Genomic DNA, 12,845 nt, shown 5'->3' with positions numbered 1-12,845 from the left:
CCAGGGAGGCAGAATTGTGGCAAATTGTTGCCTGTTGCTCAACGCTAACGACATTAAATATCACACGCGTTTAGGCAAGAAGTTTTTTGACGTTAGCCGGCAGATCATGGAAGATACACTAAACAATCGATCTCAGCCTTTAACATTGAATTGCGGATATGCATACCAAAATATGTAAGTTGGTAAGTGAAACTGTTGATCGAGATAAATATATCTATAAATAGATAAATTGATTAATCCTTGCAGATCCTTCAGCATTTTAAGCATCCACGATTGAAGCTGACTTTTGAGCCTTTCAAAGAGTGTGACGATGTCGATTACAATTTCATAGAAATTCAATTTCATTGCAATTATCCTAACATCACAATATGATATTTTTCCGATATAATGGGCCATTTAATTTCTATAATAAAGCCATGATGCCTTACTATAAGTATAAATTTAAACATACATACATATCTATGTAATAATTATATTGTGGCAAAGTGTTGCCAGTTGCAAGTAACTATTTGTCTAACCTTATTGCGATTTTTGGTGGTTTCCCTAATCGCAGCATGAGCCTCGGTATTATATTTATATACTAGAATATACTGAAACATTGTAGAGTGCGGACTACCGATATTCTGCATGTTTCAGTCTAAGCTTATCGAAATCGATAGATATCGGAATTTTCGGGTTTTCTGAATCACAATTTCATAGAATGCTGCACTTAAAACCAGAATTTTAATAATAAAATATGAAACTAAAAACGCCAGGATGTTGGACGCACTTAATGACGATTGTCAGTTGGCAATAATCAAGTACTTAAACATATTCGACCGAATCACACTATATGAAGCCACCAAGGGCACTTCAAATCGCTTAAACAAGAATGTAGCCTATGCCTGGAAACTTCAGCTCAGCTTTATACTTGATTGGAGTGACTATGAGAAGTTTGAAGCGATGCCTAAATTGTTGGACGTGTTTCTATCCAACTGCAGTGCAACAATGCAGGAATTAAAACTGGACAGAGTAAAATTGGACTTTCTCAAACGCTGGGAAAATTACACATTTCCCCGTATAAAAACACTTGAGTACACCTTGGATTTCGGCGATGACTACACATTTCTTTTCGGTGCTGTCAATCTGGTTGCCGATGAAGCAATTCGAACAATAGCAAAGCTCTTTCCTGGACTGCATAGTTTAAAGACTAATGGTGATTTTCATTGCGTTGTGCTACAGAAATGGAAGCAGATGCGTAAGCTGGACTTGAGCAACTGGTATTACCATGATTATGAATACGATTGTGTCAAAGATATTGCCAAATGCCAATTGCTTGAAGAGTTGACACTGGATGACCGTAGGATTAAGTCCAGCAATTATGAAGACCTCATGGCGTTGCCCAAGCTGCGCAAACTTTGCATACTGAGTGCTTCTGAGGTCAAATTAGCCGAGCTTTTTGAAAAACGTGCCGTGGACGTACATAGGATTATCTTTAGTAATGATCACCCAAACAGTCACATGACTACGCTGCATAAAATGCGTAACGTGCGCCACTTTAACATAATGGACATCCAGAATCATTTCTCTATCGAAAACCTACGCGACTTGATTAAGATTTGGAAACAGCTGGAGCAAATAGACTTGATTGACTTTGAAATCTGGTCCGGGGAGACAGAATTGTGGCAAACTGTTGCCAGTTGTCCAACGCTTAAGATTCTAAACATCTTAAACACGGATATGAGAGAGGATTTCTTTGAAGTTGGACGCCATATCATGGAAGAGACACTAAACAATCGTTCTCAAACTTTAACATTGAATTTCTACGAAAATTATACGCCATACAAAGAGTTGGTGAGTGAAAAATGTATATTGAGATGGACTCATATTCTCTATAAATAAATATCAATTGATTTATCTTTGCAGATCCTTCAGAACTTTAAGCATCCACAGTTGAAGGTAACTTTTGAGCCTTTCAAACTATATCACGACGACGATATATGTTTCTTAGAAATTCATTTTCAGCCTTTGCAATCATCCTAATGTCACTATATGATATTTTTCCCCAATATGTTGGGTAATTTGAGTTCGGATAATAAATAAATGTATGATGCCTTATTATATATAAGTATAAATTTTGACATATATTAATAAATTAATATATAATAATAAATTTAAGTAGACATACATACATATTAAGAGAACAAACATACGAACATACCTCCAAATATAACAAAATAAATTGGAAAATTTATTTTTTGGGTTGTTTAATTATATTCATACTACATATACAACATTAACTATAGAATCTTATTAAATAAAATAAATTTCAGTGATTTAATAAGTACTTGTGACATTTGTTACAATCATTTGAAATTAAATAAAACTAAACAAACAAATCGAACTGATAAGAAAGTGTCAATAAAATCAGTATTAAACTAAACAGTAGATTTTAAAATGAACTATTTCATAACCCAGAGAATACCGAAATGGCCACACTGGTCGGATTATCAGCAATGGACCAGGGCTGCTAAACACTATCATTCATATGATTGGCACTGTATTGGTAAAGCCTATTTATTTCGATAACTGATAATAACTTTGTATGATCAAACATAACAATTGTATATAACAAAATAAAGTAAATTAATTACGGAATGAATTTGGACGTACTCAACAATGATTGTTGGTTGGCGATAATCAAGTACTTGGATCTTACGGACCAATTTGCGCTATATGACGCCATCCAAGGCGTTTCATATTGCTTGCACTCAAGTATGGTCTATGTCTGGCGACATCAAATTTCCTGCAAACTAACTGAAGAAAACTTTAAACAGTTTAAAGAGTCGCTGGAGATGTTGGATATTTTCTTAGCCAGCATTAGTCCAACAGTGCAAAAGTTACATCTCAAGTTTGTCACAATGGATTTTCTCAAACGAGAGCAAAATTTCACATTTCCCAGCATGAAGATTTTGGAGTATTCATTCAATGGCGGCAATTTGCATTATGGTGACTATGAAGAAGCAATTGATATAATGACAAAGATCTTTTGCCCCAAAGAGATCGCCAAGTATCAGCGACTGGAAGAGCTGACATTTATTTACGATGATATATTAGCAATGAAGTTGCGTCAGCTGGCTAATTATAATACAAATAAACGCCATGATATCTTAGTGGAGCTACTAAGGAACCGTAGCAAGGACATTCGGAGAATTACGTTTAAAGAAAGCATCAGTCAATATAACATGTGCACATTGAAAAAACCGACCAACTTGGGCCAATTGACTTTGGTTGAATATTGTGGGATCAATGACGAAAATCTGCTAAAGCTGATTGCGAATTTAAAGTACTTAGAGCAACTGGATTTCATCGACTATAATATGAAGATTAGTGAGTTATTGCTGTGGCAAATTGTTCTAACTTGTCCAACACTAAAGATTCTGACTTTATCGAGCGTACTGATGAATTTTGAATATGGCTATATTTACATGGAGGACGCACTGGACAATCGCTCGTTGCCCTTAACGCTGCATTGGGACAACACGGATGCAAATGAAGAGCTGGTGAGTGAAGTGGAAATAGGAGAAACTGTCTTTTCATCAATATGAAATTGTTATATTTTTGCAGATTCGTCATCACTTCAACCATCCAAAACTAAAGCACTCTTTTTTCCCAGTTAAAATCGGATTTATTCAGTTGCAATATGATACAAATTCATTTAGGGCCTTTGCAGTCCTAGTAAAGTAATTTATAATGTCTAAGCTTTTTTAGTCACCAAAGCTAAGACAAGAGTCATTTAATAGATATAAAATATTGGTATTTCACATTTCACATTCACACACTATCAATATTGAACCAGGGCTAACAATCTGTATGATTCATATTATGGCACGTTACAAGTTATCGTTATCGATAACAAGTAATATTTGTTTTATCAGACGTTATTTAGATGTTAACGAATTTGTTGATTAATTAAATACGCAATGAATTTGGACGCAGTAAATGATGATTGCTTGATGACGATAATTAAGTACTTTAATCTTAAATCAACTGTCGCTATATGAAGCCAAAGGCCATTCAAATCGCTTGAGCTCAAATGTGTTCTTTGCCAGGGAGCATGAGCTTTGCCTTGAACTGAATCCAGAGCACTTTCTGAAGTTTGAAGACAATGTTGGACATATTTCCGTCCAGCACCAGTGCAACAATGCAGGAATTGAAACTAGAATAGGTTACAGAGCTGTTCCTCAAACGCTGGCAGAATTTCACATTTCCGAACATGAAAACACCGGAATACACATTAAGTAGCTGCGATTGGAAATATGGTGCTGACGAAGCAATAGAAATAATGATAAAGCTCTTTCCTGGACTTCGCTGTGTAAAGACTCATGATGTGTCTCGTTATGATCGGCTGCAGAAATGGTCGCAGTTGCGCAAACGCGTTGAACGAATGGTGTGAGAATCTTAATGGACATGAGTGACCTGAAATCAGCTGTTGGAAGAGGTGACACTGGCGTGTGACATTGGTCTGACATTTATGATACGCTCATGGCGTTGCCCAAGCTGCATACACTTTCTTATTATGTGTATAATCGTGATGACATTTTGGGCGTATTGCTAAAGAAGCGTGGCAGCGACATATATAAGATTACCTTTCACGATTGCATCGGGAAATACAGCATGACCACATTGTGCAAACTGATCTACTTGTGCCAATTGGTATTGTTGGAAGACGATTGTTTTGCAGGCGAAAAACTACGCCAACTGATTACAGATTTAGGGCCTTGCACCGACTGAATATCATCGACCATCGGGTGATGTTGAATGAAGCAGAGTTGTGACAAACTGTTGCCAGCTGCCCATCGCTATAGATCCTGAATATATCAGGCATTCAGTTGCACTATGATTTCGTTGTCAGTCCGTAGCATTGTATTTCCACAACACAGATGAAAGCGAAAAACTGGTGAGTGCTGTGCATAAAGTCTTCTGCTCTTAAGTATTCATTTCATTATCCTTACAGATACATACAGCGTCATTTCAAGCATCCAAACCTGAGGTTTTCTTTTATGCCTTTAGAACCGGAGAATATCCTGGAATATCCTGCGAGTGCATTTGAAACCGTTGGACCCATCCTAAATTCCGTAATGTGATACTTTTCACTTATGAAATTTAAAATTACAATTACAATAAATGATTCAAAACACTATAATTTGAAATTGATAATTATGATTTTATTATGATATTATTTAATATAACTAAATCTAGTCCTTATACATATGATAATTGCTATTTTTATGCCACCACAAAAATATTTCAAATAACGCACAGTGTGACCATAACATACAATTTCTTTAATGCCGTTTCAAACGTAGGCATACTAAGGCATACTATACATATGTCTATAAAATAATTTGAAAGTTTTTTGGAAAAAAGTAACAGTAATTCGTATTCCCCAGCGTACAATGTATGTGTTGTGTAAATTACCATTCCTATAAAAATATTAATTAAACGCTTTGCCCAATTAACAATGCTGGACAAATCGAAAAAAGTGAGTAATACAAAAAAAAACTTGACGTATAAGCAAATAACGAATTTAAGCATTAAGATTATAAATTAAATACACAATGAATTTGGACGCAATTAACTTTGACTTTGGTTGACAATAATCAAGTACTTAAACCTCAACGATCAACTGGCGCTATATGAAGCCACTCAAGGAGTCGTCAATCGAATTAACTTAAATCTGGTCTATACCTGCAATTGCGAGATCGAGATAAATACATATGTATATCTATAAATAAATATCAGTTGATTTATCCTTGCAGATCCTTCAGCACTTTAGGCATCCACGATTGAAGCTGACTTTTGAGCCTTTCAAACAGTATGACGATCTCGATTAATTTTCATTCTTTGCGATTATCCTAACGTCACTATATGATATTTTTCCGTTGCAAGTAACTATTTTCCTAACTTTATTGCGGTTTTTTGGTGGTTTCCCGCATCGCAGCATAAGCCTCGGTATTATATTTATATACTAGAATATACTGAAACATTGTAGAGTTCGGACTATCGATAATCTGCATATTTCAGTCTAAGCCTATGGATATCGATAGGTATAGGGATTTCCGGGATTTCTGAATCACAATTTCATTGATTTCATGCTGCAATTAAAACCAGAATTTTAATAATAAAATCTGAAACTAAAAACGCCAGGATGTTGGACGCACTTAATGACGATTGTCAGTTGGCAATAATCAAGTACTTAAATCTAAATGATCAAATCGCACTATTCGAAGCCAACAAAAGCACTTCAAATCGCTTGAATATGAATGTAGCCTATGCCTGGAAACTTCAGCTTAGCTTTATACTTGATTGGAGGGTCTATAAGAAGTTTGAAGAGATGCCTGAATTGTTGGACGTGTTCCTATCTAACTGCAGTGCAACAGTGCAGGAATTAAAACTGGACGGCGTAAAATTGGACTTTCTCAAACGCTGGGAAAATTACACATTTCCCCGCATGAAAACACTTGAGTACACATTGGAATCCGGTTATCAGGCTGCCGATGAAGCAATTCGAACAATGGCAAAGCTCTTTCCTGAACTAACTTTGCAGTCTCATGGTGATTTCAATTGCGTTGTTCTGCAGAAATGGACGCAGATGCGTAAGCTGGACTTGGCCAAGTCGTGGCACATTAATAATGACTACGATTGGGCCAAAGAGATTGCCAAATGTCAATTGCTTGAAGAGTTGACACTGGATGACTATAGCATTGGGTCCAACAATTATGATGACCTCATGGCGTTGCCCAAGCTGCACAAACTTTGCATACTGAGTGCTTCTGATGTCACATTAGCCAAGCTTTTTGAAAAACGTGCCGTGGACGTACAAAGGATTATATTTAGTTTTGATCACCCAAATAGACACATGACTTTCGCTGCGTAAAATGCGCAACGTGCGCCACTTTAACATAATGGATATCCAGAATATTTTCACTATCGAAAACCTACGCGACTTGATTAAGATTTGGAAACAGCTTGAGCAAATTGACTTGATTAGCATTCATATCTGGTCCAGGGAGGCAGAATTGTGGCAAACTGTTGCCAGTTGTCCAACGCTTAAGATTCTAAACATCTTAAGCATGGATATGAGAATAAATTTCTTTGAAGTTGGACGCCGTATCATGGAAGAGACACTAAATAATCGTTCTCAAACTTTAACATTGAATTTCTACGACAATTATACGTCATACAAAGAGTTGGTGAGTGAAAAATGTATATTGAGATGGACTCATATTCTCTATAAATACATATAAATTGATTTATCCTTGCAGATTCTTCAGCACTTTAAGCATCCACAATTGATGGTAACTTTTGAGGCTTCCAATCAGTATGACATCTGCAAAAGTTTCGTAGAAATACATTTTCAGCCTTTGCAATCATCCTAACATCACTATATGATATTTTTTTCCACAATGGGTTGGGTAATTTGATTTTTTGTTCGATTATTTAGAATATATAAGTGTAAATTTTGTCATATATTAATAAATAAATAGATTTAAGTTAGATACAGTGTTGTCAGAGTCGCTTTTTTCCCGTAAAATCTGGCTTTTTTCAAATGAACCAAATTGTTCTTCAATTTTATGAAGAGCAGTATTTTCGGGAATTTCTTTAAAAATTTTTATTTTAAGACCTTAAATTAGGGGTGCTCAAATTCGTCTTATGGCAGTGCGTCTACTAACACAGACACAAGAAAACGTGTACATATGTAGCGGCGCTTTTGTGTTGAGGCGCAGCTGTGCACTGAGAGAAATGACGATTGTATTTTGTGTTTACATCCAGAACTACGAAGCATATTACGCATTTTAATAAATCAAAAGCCAACGCAGACAGAAGAATAAGTTCCAGTGCATGTGTTCGCGGAAAAAACAAAAACAAAATACATTGCGGTCAACGAAGCGTGACGACGGAAAGAGATGTAAAGGAGAAACAAGCAAAATTGTTTTTGTTTCGCATGCAAATCGAAGCCCATATGCACGGTGCGTATGGGCGCACTAGCCATAAGCACAGAGCATCTACAAAAACAAAAGTGCACTCAGTGTATAGGCGTTGAGCACCCCTGCCTTAAATCATTATTTTGGAGTCTGTCAATTATGCAATGTTATACATAGTATGTATGGTATGGTATTAATGGTATGTATTACATACCATTAATCTTTTGAATCCATTTGTTGAATTTATTAATGATTTGAAGCATAAACTGTTAAGCATTGGTATTCTAATTATGATTTGCCTAGATACCTACACAGAGTGCGGGATTTAATGAGTTTCTAAATCGAAAAGTCGGGAAATTCAAAAAAAAAAACCAGCGTAGCACAGAAACTTGTTTCCATCCCTAGCATTGCCTATCAACAACCATCAGCTGATGGTAATCGATACATTCCACCAGAACCTTATCGATTTCAATAACCTCTTATGCCCCGGCTTCCACTGCACCAAAAATCTCGGTTCTTTTCCGTTAAGTTTGATTGTAACGTTCGCCCCATATAAGAAAAAACTCGGTTTTTATACGTTCGCCAGCTATCGGTAACGAACGTAGAAACATCGAACACACGTTTTGGGTAATCACGCGATATTTAATCGATGTGACAATGAAAAAGAGCTCACCACTCATCAAACAGCTGACAATTAAGGGCGCCAAGGTATGAAAATGTAAATAAAAAAATATATTTTGCTTTTTAAAAAAAATCTTAAGCAATCTCGTGAAGTAGCATTCGCGAAGAAATGTTGGTTGAGTTTTGGGAGGAAAATTTTATGGCATTGAGGTCTGCGTGAAAAACCCACACACTTACATACATATGTATGTATATCAATGTGTGATAAGTAAAAAGTATATGCACATATGTATGTATGTATTTACATATGTAAATGTTACATAGCAGCCAGCAATTCTACTTACAAATTGCCTATCTTAAATTAGATCTTCTTCCACATTTTCCAAATATTTGTCAAGATATTGAAATTTTAAAAAATTTCCCATTTTATAAATGCGCGTAATTTTTTTTAATTGTTCGTCAACTTTTGCTTACATTTGGACTGCTGGCGGCCATATTACAAAATTTGCCCATATTTTTCCGTTCATGGTGATGAAAACGCCAAAACGAGATTAGGTCAAACGTAAGAGAACTGAGTGGCATTAGAAACGGGGGATAACCTAAATTTCATAGTTAAATTTTCATAGTTAAATTTATAAATTAAATATATAACTATGATGGAAACCTTCAACGGTGATTGGTGGTTGGCAATAATTAAGTACCTGAGTCTAGAAATCAGTTAGGGCTCTACAAAGCCACCAAAGTCTTTTCAAATCGAGTGAGCTCAAATGTTATGTTATATATTCCTGCAAAGTTTGAAAAGATGCCTGAATTGTTGAACGCATTTCGGTCCAGCATAAAAGCCACACAGGAAATGCAACTACACTGAGTCAAACTGGAGTTCCTCAGACTTTTGGAAAATTATTTCCCGGCATGAAAACACTGGAGTACTCAGTAAAAGTGGATTGGTCAAATGTTTCCAATGCAGACGCCGAGGTAGCCCAAGACAATTATGACAAAAATATTTCCTGGACTACAGAATGTGAAACCATCTCTACATTAAAATTAACAGATATTATTTGTACGGTGATCGTTTGTGAAAAAAGACTCAAATGCATAAACAAAAAATTCGCGATGTTTGGTTGGATGATCCCAAAAATATCTTATACAGATTGGTACAAAGGGAAAGTTCTAAAGTTTCGAGGAGCTTCAAATTGGTCAAATTATTAGCAATTTGCTTAATGAAACCGTAAAATAATTAACAATTAATTTACAAATTTAATAATTTATAAAAAACTAACGTTTTTTTTTAATTTACTATTATATAAGAAATCTAGATATATTTGGCTATTTGTTTTTGGCTTTCCCCACCAAGAGTTAACAATTGTTAAGAGTTAACTCTTATGCAAAGGGACATTGACCGTCAAGCAATGTTCCCACCCCCCCCCTATCGCATACACTCTTTAGCTCTTCCGTCCAGCTGAGTCCAATGTGAAGCATTTCGTTTATCAGCAGTAGGAGACAACGACGTCGACAACAACGACGCAGCGTGAGTGCGCCTGTCACTTAAAGCAAACATATGTTTCGGTACAAATTGAACGAGCGACCGCAACAACTTCAGCTTTGCTTATCACTGCTGATGATAGCAGCAGCAACAACAAACAAACGAAAATTAACAAAACCTAAATTTAAACACGTCTTGTTGCGGTTAGTGAAAGGCAAAGGGCGAGAGTAAGTCGGAGAGCGACAATGACAGTGACAGCAGGCGAAAGAGCGTGCGTTTCATTAGCTGCAGCAGCAGTTGCAGTCGCAGTCGCTGCGATGCTGACTGCGGTCGTTTGGCAAGGTTAACAGTGCATTCGTTTGCAGCGAGGAAATGCGATTGGGAGTGGGAGAGATAGAGAATGGTCGCCCTGTGCACAATGAGTGCGACTAGAGGCACAATATGTACCAACTCAACTTACCATTCTTTTTATCATCGATATGCATGTCAATCTTCATACCACTTTCTTGATATTATTGATTCGCATTTTAAACATATGTACATATGTACATACGTTTATCGTTGAATGTTTATTATCGATTGCTTATACGCACACATGTGTAAAAGTACATACATATATGCATGTGAGTGTGTTGGCAAGCTACTTTTGCCATTCCGACTCCTCCTCAGCTTCCCACCTGCAAGTGGCGCTGGCGCCAACGTCAACGTCGCTGCGGCGCGGTGTGAACAGGCAAAGGCAAACAAGCAAATAAACAAACAATCGAAGTGCGGACGAGAGTGCACGTGTGTGTGTCTGTGTGTGCGTGTGTAGCTTTTCGGTCAAGCTTTTCAAAAGGTTGCCATATCTATGTGAGTATGTGTGTATAGGAAAGGGAGAGTGTGAGTGTGCATAGCGTATACGAGGGTTGCTTGCCCTGTCTGTGTGTTTATATTCGAGTGTGAGTGAGCTGTGGTTTATTGTTGTAGCTGACCTATCCACCACTGAAGTGGGAGAGCGAGAGGGGAAGAGAGAGAGAGAGAAAGAGAGTCCGCTGCGATGGCGCAGCAGGAAACAATTAGCTCTAAATAAAATTTCAAAATAAGCAACTGTTTGCGCTTAAATCCGGTGGCCAGAGAGCCAACTAAGCGAGGCGTGTGTGCACGCGAGGGCTTTTAGGCCCAACAACAACAACAGTAGCAACAATCAGCACATAAATAGATACCATGCTATCACTTAATTACGGTATTTAAATGAGCAACAAATGATATGATACAAATAAGCATACACCCACACACACACCCGAACACATCTACACCGACACACACACACACACACACACACACACACAGGCACGACATTCGCTGCAAAGTATGCAGCATTTTAATTGTTAATAATAATTTTCGACAAGTTCGAATCACATGCTGTTTTTAGTAGTTTCAGTTGATAGTTTTGATGGAAAATGTAATTGAAAATCGAAAATAGAAATTTTTGTAGGCACAAACGAAACGCTAATTGGAATTGTTGCATTATGCACAAATTGCAAATGGCAGCCGCAGAAAATGCTAATTAAAATGTATGCAACATATTAGCCACGCATCCTTCTTTTTTATTGCAGCTTGTTTAGCTAACGAAACGAGCAACGTAAATAATTTAATTAACCAATATATGACAAAGCTTTCGCAACAACAAATACACAACAAAAAAATTGCATTCCAATTGAGCGGAACTATCTGCAATCCATTTTCAATTGCTGACCCAATTAGCACAAATATTTCCCTCTAAAATACCCCAAAAAAATATATGTACTATATATTCAAAATAAAATAAAATGTTTTACAAAAATTTAGTAAAATTCGACAAAGCGGCCATAGGTCAAATTATGCATAGATAAAAGGTTTTCAGGTCGCAAAAGTTTCGTCGACTCCCCGGGAAATGGAAAATAATTTTCCTGTTTGTGTTTAACATTTCAACAAATTTAATCCGTTTGGGGCTTTAATTAATGCGCTTGCTGTTTTCATAGTATTTCTGCACATTATGTTTTAAGCAACAACATTTCGCAAATTATTTCCACAAGTTTCGTCGGTATTAACAAAAAACAAAAAAAAAATTAGAGGTGAGAACTTCATTTAAACAAGCGGTTTTACTTTTTTATGACTTTCCAAATCCAAGCTGATTTATTTATTTTCACATAATAGCATTTTCGTAGAAGTTTCCGATATCTGCAGATTGTGAAGCTCTGTATAAGTTCGGATATCAAACTGTTTTACATTATACTATTTATATATTTAATATTTAAAGTCAATAAATGAATAATAATAACTATTCACGGATTTTAAAATTTTGTTGTGTTAGAATAGAATAAAATGAATTATTTTTATTTTTTTAAACAATAATTTTTGTATTTCTTTATTTATTTGTTTTTAATTCTCGTTTCATATATTTTTGTTTAAATACATAAAATTGAAGCAATATTAATACATATATATTAATAATTAAGGCAGCAGCCGTAGTAATAGAATTTTAATTGAATTCTGTGTTCATTTTTTTATTCATTCATTTAGATAAATTATACTGAAAACTCAAATTGGCAAAAATAAAAAGTATTTAACGCACTGCAGTATATTCGGAATCAAAACAACATAGGTACACTTAAAACAATACAAATAATTTAAAGAATTAAAAATCTAAAATAACTGCATTTCTCTTAAATGCTATTTAGTGTTGAATTCGTCTAGCGAGAGTTTAAAAATGTTTCAATAATAAAAAGCTTTCAATGGATATGTTTTTATTTTGT

At 35.8% G+C, this 12,845-nt stretch overlaps 3 protein-coding genes across 4 annotated transcripts; all 3 read left to right on the top strand.

Annotated features, from left to right (window-relative positions):
- Positions 1-655: 655 nt before the first annotated feature.
- Positions 656-2,222, top strand: LOC132787656 (uncharacterized). The gene is made up of 2 exons (XM_060794873.1): positions 656-1,833; positions 1,906-2,222. Exons 1-2 carry the CDS (start codon positions 757-759, stop codon positions 2,020-2,022), a joined length of 1,194 nt encoding a protein of 397 aa, XP_060650856.1. The 5' UTR covers positions 656-756; the 3' UTR covers positions 2,023-2,222.
- A 293-nt stretch (positions 2,223-2,515) lies between these two features.
- On the top strand, positions 2,516-5,121 carry LOC132787663 (uncharacterized). Of its 2 annotated transcripts, XM_060794897.1 has the most exons (4): positions 2,516-2,754; positions 2,817-3,542; positions 3,607-4,939; positions 4,997-5,121. In XM_060794897.1, exons 1-3 carry the CDS (start codon positions 2,716-2,718, stop codon positions 3,724-3,726), a joined length of 885 nt encoding a protein of 294 aa, XP_060650880.1. In that variant the 5' UTR covers positions 2,516-2,715; the 3' UTR covers positions 3,727-4,939; positions 4,997-5,121. The 2 variants fall into 2 exon arrangements, with proteins under 2 accessions (XP_060650880.1, XP_060650869.1); XM_060794886.1 differs by having other exon boundaries at positions 2,520-3,542.
- A 1,019-nt stretch (positions 5,122-6,140) lies between these two features.
- On the top strand, positions 6,141-7,559 carry LOC132797393 (uncharacterized). The gene is made up of 2 exons (XM_060809139.1): positions 6,141-7,235; positions 7,308-7,559. The coding sequence occupies exon 1, from the start codon at positions 6,191-6,193 to the stop codon at positions 6,917-6,919; it is 729 nt and encodes a 242-aa protein (XP_060665122.1). The 5' UTR covers positions 6,141-6,190; the 3' UTR covers positions 6,920-7,235; positions 7,308-7,559.
- Positions 7,560-12,845: the final 5,286 nt, after the last annotated feature.

Source organism: Drosophila nasuta, chromosome 2L, assembly GCF_023558535.2.
Source record: "Drosophila nasuta strain 15112-1781.00 chromosome 2L, ASM2355853v1, whole genome shotgun sequence".
Taxonomy (NCBI): Eukaryota; Metazoa; Arthropoda; class Insecta; order Diptera; family Drosophilidae; genus Drosophila; species Drosophila nasuta.
Note: the sequence above shows the minus strand (reverse complement) of the source record. Positions and strands in the feature narration are given on the sequence as shown.

Excerpts from the sequence above, each read along its gene's own strand:
- LOC132787656 (XM_060794873.1), top strand. The coding sequence starts at position 757 with ATGTTGGACGCACTTAATGACGATTGTCAGTTGGCAATAATCAAGTAC. Across the intron at positions 1,834-1,905 it reads ATACGCCATACAAAGAGTTG|ATCCTTCAGAACTTTAAGCA; the intron begins GTGAGTGAAAAA and ends TTATCTTTGCAG.
- LOC132787663 (XM_060794886.1), top strand. The coding sequence starts at position 2,637 with ATGAATTTGGACGTACTCAACAATGATTGTTGGTTGGCGATAATCAAG. Across the intron at positions 3,543-3,606 it reads CGGATGCAAATGAAGAGCTG|ATTCGTCATCACTTCAACCA; the intron begins GTGAGTGAAGTG and ends ATATTTTTGCAG.
- LOC132797393 (XM_060809139.1), top strand. The coding sequence starts at position 6,191 with ATGTTGGACGCACTTAATGACGATTGTCAGTTGGCAATAATCAAGTAC.